Source organism: Thamnophis sirtalis, unplaced genomic scaffold, assembly GCF_051295495.1.
Source record: "Thamnophis sirtalis isolate CommonGarterSnake01/CBP01778 unplaced genomic scaffold, rThaSir2_p1.2 scaffold_2, whole genome shotgun sequence".
Classification (NCBI taxonomy): domain Eukaryota; kingdom Metazoa; phylum Chordata; class Lepidosauria; order Squamata; family Natricidae; genus Thamnophis; species Thamnophis sirtalis.
The window spans coordinates 61,852,644-61,871,939 of record NW_028261382.1 but is presented as its reverse complement, the minus strand read 5'-3'; the positions used below and the strand labels follow the sequence as shown (position 1 = coordinate 61,871,939).

Genomic DNA, 19,296 nt, shown 5'->3' with positions numbered 1-19,296 from the left:
CCAATCACCAGGCGACTAAGAGTTCTAGTCCCATCTGAGACATGAAAGCTGGCTGGGTGACTTTGGGCCAATCACCAAGAAACTGGGAGTTCTAGTCCTAACTGAGACATGAAAGTTGGCTTCGTGATTTGGGGCCAATCACCAGGAGACTGGGAGTTCTAGTCCCACCTGAGATGGGAGTAGTTTGCAGGTCTGAGCAGTTCTACAAAATTTTGCCCTGTGGGCGCCCAGGCGCGCTCTTTCAGAAGTGTTTGAGAGAGTCCTATCCACAGGGAAAAATGGAATATCAACTCTGGAGGCCATCTTAGTTTCATAACGTGGTCCTGTTCCTTGATTAGAAATACTTGAAAGATTAACTACGGGTTTTCGAAGATTTAATCTAAAAGCTTAGCGGAGCTTTTGACATGGATCTTTTACTGGGTGATTTAGATAACCATGTGAGACGAGCCTCTCAGAGATAGCGGGGTAATTTTGGAAAATTAATTAGATAAGGTCTTCCACAATGATGCTGGCAGAGGGAGCGGTGGAGCAATCTCCAAGCAAACTATAATATGCTTGTAACTTACGATGACGTCTCAGTTCCCTTCTGACTAGTTCCAGGAATCTGCTTCAAAGAAATCTTGGTCACACGCAAAATCCACCGTGTTAACATTTCAATGTTCTCAGTCACAACAACCAATGCCTTTCGGCCACAAAAAAAGGAATTTAGGAATCTGGAGAAGTCTGTGGCTTTTTTTAAAAAAAATTGGGAATTAATGGCCTTTGTGCAATTTATGGTTTTGATTAGCAGAATCCCAAACACGAGAAAAGTCTTAAAGGAATGTTGATGGGAGAGAATATTTTTATAGCTCAGGGCTGAATTGTCCGTGGTGGGATTCATTTTTTTTTACTACCGGTTCTGTGGGCATGGCTTGGTAGGCATGGCAGGGGAAGGATACTGCAAAATCCCCAATCCCTCCCCACTCCAGGGGAAGGTTACTGCAAAATCACCATTCCCTTCCCACTCTAGGGGAAGGATATTGCAAAATCCCAATTCCCTCCCCACTCCAGGGGAAGGTTACTGCAAAATCATCATCCCCCCCCCTTCAGGGGAAGGTTACTGCAAAATCCCCATTTCCCCCAATGAGCTGATATTCGGGAGGCAGAGAATAGATGGGGGCGGGGCAAGTGGTATTTACTGGTTCTCTGAACTACTCAAAATTTCCGCTACTGGTTCTCCAGAACTGGTCAGAACCTGCTGAATATCACCTCTAACCATCGGTATTACAAGTAGGTAGCAGGGACCTCACACTTAGAAAGAGAAATCTAAATGGTTGCTAAATTTATATCACTTCTTTCCTCTTGGATCTGAAAATGGACTTCATAGGATTGATCTCCAGCTACCATCACCAATCAAATTGATGTAGACTCACCCAGTATCTTCGGTAGCTGTTAGTTGGCTTGATCCATAGTCTTCCTGGATCTAGACCAACACTTCAACCACTATTCTATCCATATAGCAATTTTCTCCAACTCTGAAGTTCTTCAAACCTGTTACATGATTATTCTAGTTCTCTTGGCCAGTATAGTTATTAATTAATTAATTAATTATTAATATATCTATCTTCTATCTATCTTCTATCTATCTTCTATCTATCTATCTATCTATCTATCTATCTATCTATCTATCTATCTATCTATCTATCTATCTATCATCTATCTATAAAAATGGCTGTGTATGTTTGTGTGTGTTCCAGCATAACTCTGGAATGCCTCGACCAATTTCAACCAAACTTGGTACACAGATGACTTACTCTATGGAAACAAATACTGTGGGGGTAAGACACCCCTAACATCCCCTCGGAGGGGGAGGTGTTCTATTAAGATACAGCCTGTTGTGCCTTAAAATGGCTTCTACTATACTGCCGTAAAAATGGCTTCTACTGTACAGCGCAGTGGAGTTGCCATAGTAATAGCTTCACAGTATCCACAAGGGGGCTCCCTCTGGTAAGGTGGAAAATCCAACAATAGAAATTACCTTTGATCTGGACATTTTACCCCTATAAATAAATACCCGGGCAACGCTGGGTTATCAACTAGTTAAGGACTATGAATTAAGGGGGTCATCAAGAGAGTAGGTTGGAAGAAGTGTTTTTCAGAAGAACACTATGTACATTCCCAAGGGCATACAGAACAATTAACCAGTGGAACAACTTGCCTCCAGACGTTGTGGGTGCTCCAACACTGGAGGCTTTTTAGGAAGAGATTGGACAACCATCTGTCTGAAGTGGTATAGAGTCTCCTCCTGGAGCACGGGGTTGGACTGGAAGACCTCCAAGGTCCCTTGCAAATCTGTCATTTTGTTATAACAGAGGACAGAACCTGCATCTCCTCCCAAAGGAGCACATGCAAAAGCATCCTTAAAAGGACGAAAGGACTATTCAGAGACAATTGTGGTTTAATCAAGTTGCCCTCTGTTTTTTTGGTAAGCTTCTCGGCCTTCATATCTGCCGTTTGTTGGGGAAGGAAGAAGTGGATTTGCTACAGTGGAATTGTTTTGTTCATTCTACAGACTTTTCAGTCTGCCAATTATTTATCATCCCAGGCAGGGCCAAAGCATCAGAGGACTGGGTTGGAAGCGAAGGCTAGAATCATGAGGTCCAGATTGTTAATTAGCATTTGTTAGCTGTCAACAACCTTCTTGCCTTATCCTTCAACTCCTCTCTTCTTTCTAGCTCTCTCCTTCTTTCTCCTTATCGTTACTAGGCTGTCTTTGACTTGGCCATTCCCCCCTCCTCCGTCCCCCCTCTCCCCTTCATTTGTAAACAATCCCCAACCCCCCAAAGAGATTTCTTCCTCGGCTAGCAGAGATAAAAGTCCCCTCTCCCCACCGCCTTTTTGTGATTAATCAGTCCTCGGGCAGCCTCGATAGGGTGTTAATTTGTAAACTCGGTGGACAGGCAGCCTGTGATAAGTCGCAACAGCTGCTCGCGTGTCCACCCTGGGAGATGGCCTAGATAAGCCTCGGAGACTGCCAAAATTACGGGGGGGGGGGAGGGTAATGGAGTAGGAAGGAACACATGGCAAGGAGATAGATAGATAGATAGATAGATAGATAGATAGATAGATAGATAGATAGATAGATAGATAGATAGATAGATAGATAGATAGACAGACAGACAGACAGACAGACAGACAGACAGACAGACAGACAGACAGACAGACAGACATGATAGATATGGATGGATGGGTGGGTAGGTAGGTAGGTAGGTGACAGACAGACAGACAGACAGACAGATAGATAGATAGATAGATAGATAAACAGACAGACAGACAGACAGACATGATAGATATGGATGGATTGATTGGATGGATGGATAGATGGATGGATGGGTATGTAGGTAGGTGACAGACAGACAGACATGATAGATATGGATGGATGGATGGATGGATGGATGGATGGGTAGGTAGGTAGGTGATAGATAGATAGATGGATAGATAGATAGATGGATGGATAGATAGATGGATGGATAGACAGACAGACAGACAGACAGACAGACAGACAGACAGACCATACATATATACACACATATACGTATGTGTGTGTGTTTTCTATCATGTTCCCCGTGGCTGAGGTGGGACTTGAACTCGTGGTCTTCTGCTTTCTAGCCTGGTAGTGCCTTAACCACTAGACCAGAGGTTTCCAAACTTGGCGACTTTTAAGACTTGTGGCCTTCAACTCCCAGAATTCCTCAGCGAACTATGCTTACATGACAGCTGGGGAATTCTGGGGAGTTGGAAGTCCACAAGTCTTTGTTGTTGTTGTTGTTGTTGTTGTTGTTGTTGTTAGTTGCAAAGTCATGTCCGACCCATCGCGACCCCATGGAAAATGTTCCTCCAGGCCTTCCTGTCCTCTCCCATCCTCTGGAGTCCATTGAAGCTCATGCCAACTGCTTCAGTGACTCCATCCAGCCACCTCCTTCTCTGCCGTCCCCTTCTTCTTTTGCCCTCCATCGTTCCCAGCATGAGGCTCTTCTCCAGGGAGTCCTTCCTTCTCATTCGGTGGCCAAAGTACTTGAGTTTCCTCTTAAGCCTTCCTTACGGTCCAACCTTCACAGCCATCAATTGAAGCCACAAGTTTTAAAAGGTGCCAAGTTTGGAGACCCCTGCGCTAGACCAAACTGATAGAGGCCCCTTGCATTCCTGGGTACAACTCTTCCTGTGTTTTGTGGGAATTGAAGCAGCTGAGAAATTAGGTGGCCTTGTCCGTGAGAGGTGGAGAAAAATATGAAATATAAAGTGCCGTTGCCCTGCAAGGACCCTGATCCATCCATTTCAGAAGAAATGACTCACTTGGCCGTTTCCCATTGGCTTCCTTCCATTCTTCCTCCCCTCCCGCCACTTCTTCAATGTTTGCCAAGTCTTGTCTGGCAGGCCGTTAGGATGATAAAATGCAGGTCCCTAGAAAACATCATAAGGAGGACTTTGTTCCGATAGGCTAAATCCTGGTTGCCTTCCCCAGTGGTTGAGCTCTCTTGAGCTCCACCGAAACAGAGACACGAGGTGTGAATGGATCACTACGTCCATTGGGTGAGGAAGGTTGCATCTAGAACAAGGGTCACCAGCCTTTTCAGACCTCAGGAACCACTAAATTCATACTTTCAAATCCCACGGACCACTAATGTGACCTGCCTAATGACCGGCTGCGTGCGTGTGGCTAGGTGGGCATGTGACTGGATGGGCGTGGCCAAGTCAATATCACTCACATCAAGGTCACCTCGCCGGCCTTTCCTCGCCCCTCCTCTCCCAGCCATTCTTTGCCTGCCCGCCTGGCTTCTTAGGGCCTGAACAGGAAGCAGTTGCTGGAGCTAAGCAGCCACCAAAGAAAGAGTTGGCAAAACAGCTCAGTTCAAATTCTGACTGAGAAGGAGGCTCAGCAGAAGGACCTCACTGAGGACTACGAGCATAGGCTTTCCAAGCAGAGGAAAGACCTGTGGGAGTGCAAGGCCAGATACCGGTCCCTGAAGGATCAGCAGGCTGAGATCGTCAGCCAGTTCCAGGCCATGCAGTCCCACTGGAACGAGGCCCTCCGGCTCTTCGCCACCAGCAGCGCTTCCCTCCAGCCTTCGGCCAAAACCCCCCACCAGGAGGCTGAAGCAGACCCCAAGTCAGAATTTCTGCCCCCCCTCCGACCTGCACAAAAAGACCCCAAAGGGGGAGACTCTCTGCAGCAACACAAGCATTCATTGCACGTATCCATCCCAGGGGCCGTAGTTTCAGAACCCCTGATCGAGTGCAATATAAAAAGTGCAAATATTTTTTCTACGGACCACCAAAATTTTCTCACGGACCACCACTTGGTGGCCGCTGATCTAGAAGGTTGCATCTAGAGAAAGGAGCACATTTGGGTGAGAGAACAAAATGAATGAAAAGATGAGTGTCTTTTCTTATATTGTTACGCGCTAAAGCATTTTGCCTTTCGTCAGTTCGACACCTAAGTGCCTCGCGACAGGGTGAGCTCCTGTCCTCGCCTCAGCTCTTGCTAGCCTAGCAGTTTGAAAGCATGTGAATGCAAGTAGATAAAAAGGTACCACTTTGGTGGGAAAGCAACAGCATTTTGTTGTTAATTAATACTCGTTGCTTGCCTTTTCGTGTCTTTTTGATTCCTTGAGTTCTTGGCTTTTTAGCCTTCGCTTTTATGTTCGAAGATTGATGTAATGGTTATATTAATTGCCGTCCTATTTAACTTGCTTTTATGGCTTCGCAATGCTTGTGTCTTGTCCAGTCGTGTTTTTTAGGTTATATTGTGCTTATTGGGTGCCTATCTTTAATCTATTATACATCTGTTGTCCATCATCTACTGATACATATTGTATGTATGTATGTATGTATGTATGTATGTATGTATGTATGTATGTATGTCTTTCTACCTATTCACCTATTTATAATATATCTTACCCGTCTATCATCTGTCTGTGTCTATCTAACCCACCCATAGCTATCTGTCTGTCAGTCAGTCAGTCTATCTATCTATCTATCTATCTATCTATCTATCTATCTATCCACCTATTTATAATCTATCCATCTTTCTTATCACCTTTCTATCATCTATCTGTCTGTCTGTCTATCAATCAATCTATCAATCATCACCTGTCTATATCTATTTGTCATCTGTCTATCTATCTATATCTATCTATCAATCTATCTATCTAAGCACCTATTTATAATCTATCCATCTATCATCATTTGTCTGTCTATCTATCTATCTATCTATCTATCTATCTATCTATCTATCTATCTATCTATCTATCTATCATTACTTGTCTATATCTGTCTGTCTGTCTACCTGCCCATCTATCTATCTATCTATCTATCTATCTATCTATCTATCTATCTATCTATCATTTATCTATCTACCTATTTATTCATTCATCCAGCCAGCCATTCATTCACTGTATCTACCCATCCCTCCTGTCTGTCTATCTGTCAGTCCATCCTTCCACCCCTCTGTTTTTCCTTAAAATGCTTTTTAGGCAGAACGAAACACTGTAGAGTCTTTTTTCTTTTTTAATGGATAATTGGTTGTCAGTTCTGGTTGCTGAGAAAACCTTGAGCAATTAATTTGAGCCGTGCTGGATGTCAGCTGGGAAAGGTAGACTGATGAAAGTAGCCAGCATGCAACTAGGATGTTCATATTTTAATAGCCCCACTTCGTAGTCCTAGTAAACTGTGAGGCTTCTGCACTTACGGTATCTGCCCTGAACATTAAACAGGTAAAATTAAAGGTTCCCTGTGCACATATGTGCTAGTCGTTCCTGACTCTAGGGGGCGGTGCTCACCTCTGTTTCAAAGAGCCAGCGCTGTCTGACGACGTCTCCATGGTCATGTGGCCGGCATGACTCAATGGCGAAGGCACACAGAACGCTGTTCCCTTCCCACCAAAGGTGGCTCCTATTTTTCTACTTACGTTTTTATGTGCTTTCAAACAGCTAGGTTGGCAGAAGCTGGGACAAGGAACGGAGAAAGGGAAGAAAAAATGAAAGGGAGGTAAGGAAGGAATAGGCAGGATAGGAAGGGAAGGGAAGAAATGAAAGGGAGGAAAAGAAGAAAAGAAGGGGAGGTAGGAAAGGGGTAAGAGAAAAGAAGAAAGAAAGGAAGAAGAGAAGAAAGGAAAAATGAAAGAGGGAAGGAAGAAATAGGCAGGGAAGGGAAGGAATGAAAGTAAGGGAAGGAGGGAAAGAAGGGAAAAAAGAAGGTAGGAAAGGAAGGAAGAAAAAGGAGGAAAGGAAAAGTAAAGAAAGAAAAAGAAAGAAAAAGAAAGAAAGAAAGAAAGAAAGAAAGAAAGAAAGAAAGAAAGAAAGAAAGAAAGAAAGAAAAGAATCCCATTCTTCATTTGGGCACAGTTGTTGAAAAGCCTTGCCCCGCCATGACTGGCATGAGCGTGGAGCTGTCCTGCTGTGATGGGGGCGCCAAGACCCCCAAGCCAAAGAGAGCTCTTTGATTAGGATGAAACATTTGGCCCACGATCTGGCTTTCTTCGTAATGGAAACGTGCGCCACTGTCTCAAACGCCTATTTATCGTGGCGGAACGATGATCTGCCAGGCGTCCTTCCGCATTCAAGCTTTCTCTGCAGGGCTGATAATGATCATTTTCGGGGTCAGCTTTATTTGCGTTTGGTTTCACTGCTTGGCTAATATTCCTGCGCGGACTAAAATCCCTTCAACACCACGGTATTAGCCTGTTGCTGCGAACAAAGTCCCTCCCTCCCTCCCTCCCTCTCTCTCTCTCTCTCTCTCCCCCCCCCCTCTCTCTCATGGGCCTTTCGTTTCGCTCATCCTCCTAAATCCTTTCCTTGAAAGATCAAAGGCGCGAGATTGTTTTAATTTGGCGTGATGAACTGAGCAATTGCACAATTCCGGTAGGCGAAGAATCCTTTAATAAGGGAGATGCCGGTCGCCTAATAATGCCAGGCTGATTTTACCGGGTTTGGCATGGCTAGAGAGAAAGGGGTGGGAGCAAAAGGACAGGGGGGTGAGCCCAGGCGCCTGGCGGCTTGAGAGGAACGAGATGGCATCCCGTTTCTTCATCCCATGACACCATCTCCTGCAAATAAGGAAGGTCTGGGGAAATGAGAGGGAAACAGCCAACAAAATTAGGTGGGATTCTCCTAGACTTATTTGTCTAATCCTCCATCCAAGTCAATTTTTTCCTGTTTGGTTCATCAAGAAGAATTCTGGGTTTTGCTTGAGAGATTGGAGGGGGAGAAAGGAAAGAAGGAGAGGGGGAAGGAGGGAGGACAGAGGGAGGAGGGATGGAGAAATGGGAAGGAAGGAAGGAGAGAGGGGTGGCTGGATGGAGGAAGAGGGTAGTTAGGAGGGAGAAAGGGGGGAGGGAAAGACAGAAAAGGACAGAGAAGAAGGAAGGAGAGAGAGGAAGGTGGTTGGGAGGGAGAAAGGGAGGACAGAGAGAGGGAGAAAGGGAAGGAAGGACAGAAGGAGGAAGGAAAGAAGGGATGAGGAGAAGCAGGAAGGAAAGAGAGAAGAAGGGATGGCGGACAGAGAGTGGTTGGGAGGGAGAAAGGGAAGGAAGGACAGAGAAGGAGGGAAGGAAATCTGAAATTTATGGCATACAGAGAAACCATCCTGCCAAGAACAGTGTTTTATAGGTTAGCTGGCACGGCAAGGGTCTGCCATTAAACAAAATCTTGGCAGAGAGGAATGCCTACCCTCCGTTTCATTCCTCCAGCAAGAGGTGATTTAAGCATTCTAACCTCAAGCGAGAGGAGAGAGAGAGAGAGAGAGGGAGGGAGGGAGAGGGAGGGAGAGAGAGGGATGTCACCATATCTCAAAAACATTTGGGGGGGGGGTATTTTGCCCAGTGGGCAGAGATAATAACCCTGATGGAAAACAAGGCTCCAAATTTGTAACTTCCCCCTTTTTCAGAGGAGATATTCAGCCGGCTCAGACCGGTTTGCCCGAACCAGTAGCGGAAATCTCCTATTTAGGCGCATTTTTGAGGCCGGGCGCATGCACAGAAGGTTGTAACAAAATGTGAAACCCACTGCTGCCCTCTTTCATGCTACCTGTCTTTGCGCCCGCAACTTACAACCTTTTGCTCTTGCAAAAAAGAAAATCCAGTTCCGGAGGCCAAAGAAACCAGAATAGAAAATCTCCCCCTTGATTCCTGCAAATCTCCTGGGTCCCAGCCCAGAGCTGTTAGCCTGCCTGGTTAATGTTTCTCCGGCGTGTTTATCCCATTTCCTAAACCTCTGGCTATGAAATATGCCTCCACTCTAGAGTCATTCATAAAGCACATCATAACACACAAGCCAGGCCGGAATAAAATCAGGGATGTCCGGAAGGGAAACCAGCCTAGATTAGCCATACATTTGGCTTCTTCTGGTTATTTTATTTTATTTTCGTCTGCCAACCTAGCCATTCAAGAGCAGGTAAAAAATGCAAGTAGAAAAATAGGAACCACCTTTGGTGGGAAGCTAACAGCGTTCCGTGCACCTTCGCCGTTGAGTCATGCCGGCCACATGACCACGGAGGGGTCTTCGGACAGCGCTGGCTCTTCGGCTTTGAAACGGAGACGAGCACATGGGACAAAACTCCCTTCTGTCTCACTCAGCGACAGAAATTTGGAGCTCAGCTGTGGTCATAAATCAAGAGCTACCTACAGGGTCCTTGTCTAGAATATGGCAGCCCTCCCTCAATGAATGGAATGGAATAGAATATAGAATAAAATTAGAATAGAATAGAACACAGAATAAAAATATAGAATAGAATAATAGAATAGAATAGAGAATAAAATATAGAATAGAATAGGAATAGAATTCTTTATGATTGGACACACAAGGAATTTGTTTTTTGGTGCATATGCTCTTAGTGTACATAAAAAGACAAGTTACACACGTCACGAATCATAAGGTACAATACTTAATGATAGAGGGTACAAATAAGCAATCAAATCATACTAGGAAACAATCAATATAAATCATAAGGATACAAGCAACGAAGTTACAGTCCTGCAGTCATAAGTGGGAAGAGATGGGTGATAGGAACGATGAGAAGATTAATAGCAGTGCAGTTTGACAGTGTTGAGGGAATTAGTTGTTTAGCAGAGTGATGGCGTTCGGGAAAAACTGTCCTTGTGTCTAGGTGTCTTGATGTGCAGTGCCCTATAATGTCTCATTTTGAGGGTAGGAATTGAAACAATTTGTGTCCAGGGTGCTAGGGGTCTGTAGGTATTTTCACAGCCCTCTTTTTGACTCATGCAGCGTGCAGATCCTCAATGGAAGGCAGGTTGGCAGCCATTGTTTTTCCTGCAGTTCTGATTCTCCTCTGAAGTCTCTGTCTGTCTTGTTGGGTTGCAAAGCCAAACCAGACAGTTATGAAGGTGCAGATGAGAGACTCAATCGTTCCTCTGTAAAGAATCCACAGCTTTTTGGGCAGTTTGAGCTTCCCGAGTTGGCACAGAAAGAACATTCTTTCTGGATGATGTTTTTTATGTTATTGATGCTATTAAAGCTGTTTACCTGCTTTATTTATGTTCTGTTTTGCAGAGGGGAAATCAAGCTTTATAAATTAGATTTCGGGAAACTCTTATGCAGGTAGATGGAGGTTGTTCTCCCCCCCCCCCCCCCCCTGCCTTGACTGTACATTATTGACATCCTGGCCCGAAACTGAATATCCCTGATTAACCAGAAGGCTGTTTATAGGGTTTAGGTTAATTGGATTTCTTAAATAATTCCTGGGGCTGAAAGGTAGCCTGGATGGAGTTTCAAAAAAAGAGCAGAATGCTGCCTAGATATATAAACAGGAGGAAACCATTTTACATAATAATCCGATTAGCGGAGAGCAGGTATAAACGGCTACACTTGTGTGGTCGCTTACAAAATGAAATACGACGGCAGTGGACCTTTGACCCATAGACATTTCACTTACAGTTTCTAAGAAGACAGATAAATTTTTAGGGGGGATCCGTGCAGGCAGTCCTCGAGGTACGACAGTCCGTTTAGTGACGGTTCACCCCCGTGCTGAAAAAAGGATGACTTGTGGCCATATTTCACACTTACAACCATTGCAGGGGCATCATCTTCTTTTAACGACCCCATAATCCCCTTCAAGGTAGAGTCTGGGCAACTGAATGGAGCTAGCAAAGTGTTTTACTGGCCAGATGCCCTTCCTGACGCCAGTGCAGAGTTTTGCTTTGTTTTTTTCAGCAGATATATTCTCTTTGTGCCCAGAGAGAGAAATATCTGCCTCTACCTACGATTAACACGGTGGCTCAGTGATGAAGATGCTGAGCTTGTCGATCAGAAAGATTGGCAGTTCAGCGGTTCGAATCCCTAGCACTGCCTAACAGAGGGAGCTCCCGTTGCTTGTCCCAGTCTCTGCCAACCTAGCCGTTCGAAAGCACGTAAAAAATGCAAGTAGAAAAATAGGAACCACCTTTGGTGGGAAGGTAACAGCGTTCTGTGCGCCTTCGGTGTTGAGTCATGCCGGCCACATGACCACGGAGACGTCTTCGGACAGCGCTGGCTCTTCGGCTTTGAAACAGAGATGAGCACCACCCCCTAGAGTCAGGAACGACTAACACATATGACTAGCACAATGACTAGCAAGGGGAACCTTTACCTAGGATCAAACTCCCAGACTCCTAATTGTGAGACAAGAGCTCCACCTCTAGAGCACCACACCACTCCTACAATCGTTGCAGCATCCCTCCGGGGTCAAATTCAGCCACTTGGCACAACAGATTTATGACTGTTGCCAGGTCACATGATTCCCATTTTACGGCCTTCTGACAACCAACAGGGAAGGCAGATCCCTTTAAGAACCGCGTCGCTAACTGCAACTGCGGCAGGGATCCTCTTAACAGCGGTGGCCAGAAAAGTGGTAAAATGCAGCGAAAGTCACTTGACAACCGTCTTGCTTAACAGCGGAAACGCTGGGCTCAGTTGCGGTCGTAAGTCGAGGACTTAAGATGCATTCTCTAAGCCTTGATTTTGAATGCCGTTCTGTCTTCTCTTTTTTTTCCATGTTTCCTGTATAATGTTATAATATCGCCCGTCCTCCAGATATTTGTTGGAGAAATACTGAAGATTTTTTCTCTGGCTTTGTCTTTCAGGTGTCGGAAGGTTCCGAGAAGCTGTTCACCCCTCCAGCAACGAAAGGTAGGTGAAGACGGAAAAATTGCTTCTTGGGTGTTTGGTTAAACTTCTTCCTGTGATTCTGGAGACCCTCTTCCCACAGCTGGGAACTTGGAGGACTATCCTGGCCATCAACCTGCAAGGAATCCCCTTTATCTTATGGTTTCTGTCCACCCAGCTGTGTAGGCCAAACCGAGAGGTTGTCTCCCATCAGAAGACCAAAATCGCTTTTATTAACATTGGCTGTAATAGCAGAATCTTTGAAATCCCTCCCACCCATCTTATACTCATGTGAATTGGGGGGGGGGTGTCTGCTTCGGTATTTGCTCATGCCTTCTTCATGTTTTGGACTTCAACCATGTACATTTTGCCTTGTCCCTCTAGAACAGATGTGGTCTATCTTCTTTCCTTTCTGCATTTTCAGTTGTTTTGTCTAGAATGCTTCACTTGTTTTGGAGATTCTTATGTATGATAAAGTGAATTATTTCCTCCCTTCCTTCTTTCCTTCCTTCCATCCGTCCATCTCTTTTCTCCTTCCTCTCTTCTCCTCATCTCTCCTTCCTTCTTTCCTTCCATCCATCTCTTTTCTCCTTTCTCTCCTTCCTTCCATCTCTCCATCCATCTCTTTTCTCCTTTCTCTTCCTCTCTTCTCCTCATCTCTCCTTCCTTCCATCCCTTTTCTTCTCTTCTTATCTCTACTTCCTTCCATCCATTCATCTCTTTTCTCTTCCTCTCCTCTTCTAATCTCTCCTTCCTTCCTTACTTCTTGCCATCTATCTCTTTTCTCCTTCCTCTCTTCTCATCTCTCCTTCCTTCAATCCCTCCATCTTTTTTCTCTTCCTCTCCTCTTCTTATCTCTCCTTCCTTCCATCCATCCATTCATCCATCTTTTCTCTTTCTCTTCTCTTCTAATCTCTCCTTCCTTCCATCCATCCACCTCTTTTCTCCTCTACTCCCTCCCTAAAATAGGTTATTTTTCCTACCTTCCTTCCATTTCTTTTCTCTTCCTCTCCTCCCTTCCTTCCATCCATCCCTTTTCTCCTCTTCTCTCTCCCTAAAATAGATTGTTTTACCCTTCCTTCCTTCCTTCCTTCCTTCCTTCCTTCCTTCCTTCCCTCCTTCCTTCCTTCCTTCCTTCCTTCCTTCCAGCAGCACTTACCGTATATACTCGAGTATAGGCCGACCCGAATATAAGCCGAGGCACCTAATTTTACCACAAAAAACTGGAAAAGTTATTGACTCGAGTATAAGCCTAGGGTGGGAAATGCAGCAGCTACCGATAAATTTCAAAAATAAAAATAGATACCAATAATGTTTTTGAATATTTATTTCAAAGAAAAACAGTAAACTAGCAGTGTATTCAATGAAATACTTCACTCACCTCATGATGCTGATGTCCCGCTGTGATGATGATGTCCCGTGCAGCCGCGGGAGCGATGTCCCGCCTCCTATGACACACGGCACAGTGATTCCTATCATTGGATCACTGTACCAGAGGAGGTGGGACATCGCTATGTGGCTGCTTGCCATAACAAGGAGGAGGTGGGACATGGTTGCAGAGCGGCAGGAGGGGGAGGAAGGGGAATCGTAAGACAGCCCTGCATTACATTAGAACGTGAGGAGGGGGGATGGTGCGGTGCGCGCTGCGCGGCAAACTGACACAGAGGGAGGGGAAACTCAGGGGCACTGGGCCATTCACGAGTGTCACCCAGCGGCATGGCCCCGCCCCTTTTTCTCCTCCATTTCGGGCAAATTTTTCACTGACTCGAGTATAAGCCGAGGCGGCTTTTTTCAGCCCAAAAAGTGGGCTGAAAAACTAGGCTTATACTCGAGTATATACAGTATATTAAGATTGAATCTTGATGATTTTTCTTCACATTTCTTTTCTGGCTAATTTTCCTTTTTTGTAAACCCTTCTTTCGTTGGCTAAGGCACCCGTAACATTTCCTAAGATTGGTGATTAGTTGTTGTCTTTATGGGGGATGAAAAGCTGCACAGGAATTGTTTATTTTGGTTTCCACTCTGGTCAGTCCTCTTCTTCACCTGTTTTACATCTGGGGGACTGCTGGACTCTTGAACAGCTGTTTTCATCCATCTTGTGAGTCACAGAACAGTGTTTCGAAAACACTTAGGAATCTCTCTCTTCTTGAGCATAGAAGTTTGTGTCCTTGACTCTTGGTACTTTCATCCATCAGCCATTGTTTGAGCATTCCCTGGCCTTTGGCACATGATGGTTTCAGTCTGCCCTGGCATGCTGTTGCATTTCCACGCAGCTGTGCCTTCAGATGGACTGTATATACTTCATTAGACCATTGTATAGTTCATTAAGCTTGTTATCCATCCTGATCACCACAAGAGGACAATTGGTAAGAGGCCCGGAGACCAAAACATATGAAGAACAGTTGCAGGATTTGGTTTTGGCTGATCTGGAGAAAAGAAGGAGCAATGGGGGGGACATGATAGCAGGATTCCAATATCTCAGGGGCTGCCACAAGGAGGAGGGGGGGCAAATTATTCTCCAAAGCACCTGAAGGCAAGGCAAGAAACAACGTTGGAAATGAATCAAGGAGAGAAGCAACCTAGAACTAAGGAGAAATGTCCTATCAGTTGAGGACAATTAACCAGTGGAACAGCTTACCACCAAAAGTTGTGGGTCCTTCATCACTGGAAGTTTTTAAGAAGAGACTGGACAGCCACCTGTCTAGAATGGTATAGGATCTAATGCTTGAGCAGGGGGCTGGACTAGAAGACCTCCAAGGTCCCTTCCAAATCTATTATTCTCTCACTCTGAATGACATAGTGTCTCCTGCTTGAGCAGGGGGTTGGACTAGATGACCTCCAAGGTCCCTTCCAAATCTATTCTGAATTGAATCCAATTCCGCTGACCCTCATCTCCCACTTAGCAACATAATTTGGGATTCAATTGTGGCCATAAATTGAGGACTGTCTCTAGGATGCAACCTAAAAGGCCTTCCTTCTGATGAGATCCTTCAGCAGAATGGGATCCATTCTATAAGCCCCTTACCCCAGGATTTGCAGAATACAGAATAACAAGAGTTGGAAGTGACTTTAGAGGTCATCTAGTCCAACCCCCTGCTCAAGCAGGAGGCCCTCTACCCTTCCAGACAGAGAGCTGTCCTGTCTCTTCTTGAAACCACACACCCCCAGTGCCCACAACTTCTGAAGGCAAGCTGGTCTACCATTTAAAACGACACACTCAGTGTGTGTTATTTAAACGCACGCCCCACAACAGACACACACACACACACACACACACCGTCTTAACCCACAGTCTCCCAACGAGCAGCTTGTAAATGCAGACGGTTGGAAAGGCTGGAGGTTCTTGGATGTTACTTTATGCGCCTTTTATTCTGTCCGCTCTGCCAAAGAAATGCGCCTCGGGCCAAGCAGGAGAGATTTCTTGTTAAGGAAGCCCTCCACAGTTTCTCTGCCCCGTCTGATCCCAAATGGGGACCTGGTTGGTTGGCTCGCCCAGCCACATAATTTGGTTGCTGCCAGGGAGTCGAAAGCATTTTTTTCTTCCCCTGCTTCTCCGCTCCCCCCCCCTTTTCTTTTTTCCTGCTGTGCTAACCTGTCACCATAAATCTAAATCATTTTAAAGGCTGGAAATGCGAAAGCTCAGGAGAGAAGCCATACTGTTTATTTCAGAGGGGGGTCTAAGGGGGTGTGAGGCCTTTGAAAGGAAGGGCCCTTCCGCCTGGTTGTTGCCAGCGGGCTAGTAGTGAAATGAAAACTAACACTCGTGCTGAACTTATCCGGCCTTCTACAGCCCTCTCCTTCCATCTAGGGAGGGAGGGAGGGAGGGAGGGAGGGAAGGAAGGCAGGGAGGGAGGGAGGGAGGGAGGAGGGAGGGAGGGAGGAAGGAAGGAAGTATTTGGTAAAGGCAGGAAGGAGGTATTTGGTTAAAGAATGAAATGCAGGAGAGAAAGGAAGGAAGGAGGTATTTGGTAAAAGAGAGGGAAGGAAGGAAGGAAGGAAATGTATTTGGTAAAAGAGAGGAAAGAAGGAAGGAAGGAAGGAAGGAAGGAAGGAAGGAAGGAAGGAAGGAAGGAAGGAAGGAAGTCTTTGGTAAAGGCAGGAAGGAGGTATTTGGTTAAAGAATGAAATGCAGGAGAGAAAGGAAGGAAAGAGGTATTTGGTAAAAGAGAGGGAAGGAAGGAAGGAAGGAAGGAAGGAAGGAAGGAAGGAAAGAGGTATTTGGTAACAGAAAGGAAGGAAGGAAAGAAGGAAGGAAGGAAAGGTATTTGGTAAAAGAGTGAAAGGCAAGGGAGGAAGGAAGGAAGGGGAGATATTTGGTAAAAGTGAAATGCAGGAGAGGAAGGAAGGAAGGAAAGGTATTTGGTAAAAGAGTGAAAGGTGGGGGAGGGAAGGAAGGTAGATAGGTAGGTAGGTATGTCCAGGAAGTGTCTTCTCCAGCTTAAAGTTTGACTCTAGGTTGAACTTTGTGTCTTCCTTCTCCCGTGTCTTCCTTCTGGCTTCGGAAGAGGCCCGGAATTTCTCAAAGCCCTGGAAAGATTTTTATTTTTTATGGAGAGAAACAGTAGTTGAGTTTGCTAATTAGATTTCCATTTGGCCAGAAGAGTTTGATCCTGGCTGGATCTCCACTGACAGCACAGAACGAGGGATCTGGGAAGAAATCAGAGGAAAACAGCTTCTCTTAATTAGCAAGCAACCATGCCAGGGACTTGGCCAGAATCAAAACTGTAGGCTGAGAAGTTTGGTTTCAGCCCAGCTTTTAATGGTTCAAAGATCAATCTGTCTGTCTGTCTCTCCGTCCGTCCATCCATCCATTCTATCTGTCTGTCTGTCTGTCTGTCTGTTCATCCATCCATCCACCCACTCACCTATCCATCCTATCTGTCTGCCTGTCTGTCTGTCTGTGTGTGTGTGTGTGTGTATAGATAGATAGATAGATAGATAGATAGATAGATAGATAGATAGATAGATAGATAGATAGATAGATAGATTTCCCATCCCTCTATCTATAACATCAGTTTATTTATTCTGTTTGCCAATGTCTGTCTGTCTACCCATCCATTCTATTTGTCTGTCTTTCCATCTGTCCATCCATTCTATCTATTGAGATTTCTATCTTTCTGTCTGTCCGTTCATCCATCCATCCATGTATCATCTATCCATTTTCCATCCCTCTATCCATTCCATCCACTCATTCTATCTATATCATTTATCTATCTATTCATTTTGTTTCTCAATGTCTGTCTATCCATCCATCAAATTCTATTTGTCTGTCTTTATATCTGTCTGTCCGTCCATCCATTCACCTTACCTTCCTATCTATTCTCTCTCTCCCCCCCTCTCTCTCCATCTTCCATCCATCTATCCACACTATCTATTCATTCTACCTAGCTGTCTATATGTCTATCTAGTCTTCTTCATGTAGCCATCTATATTCCTGTCTTATTGAATATCTCTCTATCATCCTTTCAATGATTTTTAAACCCATGCCAGTTACCAAATGTCCAAATATTTTATGACATCACCACAAGGCCATCCTAAGCGCAAGGACCGGATCCCAAGTCACTTTTTTTCAGTGCTGTTGCAACTTTGGTCACTAAATGAATGGTTTTAAGTCAAGAACAACCTGTGTCAACTCATGTCACATTCGAATTCACTTATTCCTGGCCAAGCCTTCCTGTAAGATTCTAAAATCTCCTATTTCCACTACTGCAGTGTCACCAACTGGTGGTACGTGGACCACTGGTGGTCCACAAGAAAATTTTGCAGAAAAACTTTGTCTGCAGAGAAATTATTTGCATTTTTTATATTGCACTCAATCAGGAGTCCTCAAACTACGGCCTCTGGGCCGGATACGTGCAATGAATGCTTGCTGCAGAGAGTCTCCCCCTTTGGGGTCTTTTTGTGCGGGTCGGAGGGGGGCAGAAATTCCAATGGGGTCTGCTTCAGCCTCCTGGTGGGGGTCTTTGGGCGAAGGCTGGAGGGAAGCACCTCTGGTGGCGAAGAGCCAGAGGGCTTCGTTCCAGTGGGACTGCATCGTGGCCTGGAACTGGCTGACCATCTCAGCCCGCTGAGCCTCCAGGCGCCGGTACCTGGCCTTGCACTCCCGCAGGTCTTCCCTCTGCTTGGAAAGCATATGTTGGTTGTCCTCAGTGAGGTGCGTCTGCTGAGCCTCCTTCTCAGCCAGAACCAATTTGAGCTGAGCTGTTTTGCCAACTATTTCTCATGGTGGCTGCTTAGCTCCAGCAACTGCTTCCTATTGGGGCCCTAAGGAGCCCAGGCGGGCAGGCGAGGAGTGGCAGAGAGGGGTGGGGTGAATAGAGACTGGTGAGGTGCCCCTCAGTGTGAGTGACACCCACCTAGCCACGCCCACCCATCCGGTCATTAGGCAGATCATATTAGTGGTCCGCTGAATTTAAAATTATGAATTTAGTGGTCCCTGAGGTCCGAAAGGTTGGTGACCCCTGCACTATTGAATCCTCTCCATTCTCATCTCACAGTAGTTGATCTACCTGCTGTGGCATTTTGAGTCAGGGTCCAGTGGAAACCCTTGCAACCCCTCGGGGTCAATTTTCAATCAGTGCCTCTCGTCTCTTGTCGGTAAAAGCTCAACTTACCCAGGCCCGAAATGTCAACAGCTGGTGGAGAAGAGCAATTTACAGCCTTAATCTCAACAGCAGCGGAGTGTTGTCTGAGACAAGCAGGCGAGACCCAACCTGACCCCTTGCCAGCTAAGAATGTCCACAGCTGAGCCCACCTCCCCGAATCCCTCCGCAGTATTGGGGTGAAAAGTTGAGCTGTAAACCTCTAGTGAGCAATCGGCGCTTATTTTAAAGTTATTGGGGTACCCGCGTAGCTTCCCTCCCCCCCCCATCGCCGGGCACAAAATAAATTGAAGTAATACCGTAGGAGATAGGAAGTATTTAATTATTTACTTGGGCATTACAGACTGAAATTGCTTTTTGATTTAATGCATCCAAAGCCAGGCCCATGTTTTTCAGAGCAGAGAGAGAGAGAAAGAAAAAGAAAGGAAAAAACCAGTAGCATCTCCCCAAATTATTCTCGGTGGCATAAATGCCTCCGCGAAGTGCCTTTTTTTGGGGGGGGGGAGATTTGGTCCATTTCGTGGAAATAGTTTACATTTAAAATGTGGCCCTGTTAAATA

At 45.5% G+C, this 19,296-nt stretch overlaps 1 protein-coding gene across 8 annotated transcripts in view; it reads left to right on the top strand.

The window, feature by feature from the left end:
- The window catches only part of FBRSL1 (fibrosin like 1), a 615,070-nt gene that overhangs the window by 524,595 nt on the left and 71,179 nt on the right, over positions 1-19,296 (top strand). For all 8 annotated transcript variants that reach the window (XM_087705779.1, XM_087705776.1, XM_087705775.1 and 5 more), the window contains one exon: positions 12,113-12,158. In XM_087705779.1, the coding sequence (XP_087561905.1) occupies positions 12,113-12,158 (46 nt within the window). The remainder of the gene's footprint in view (positions 1-12,112; positions 12,159-19,296) is intronic.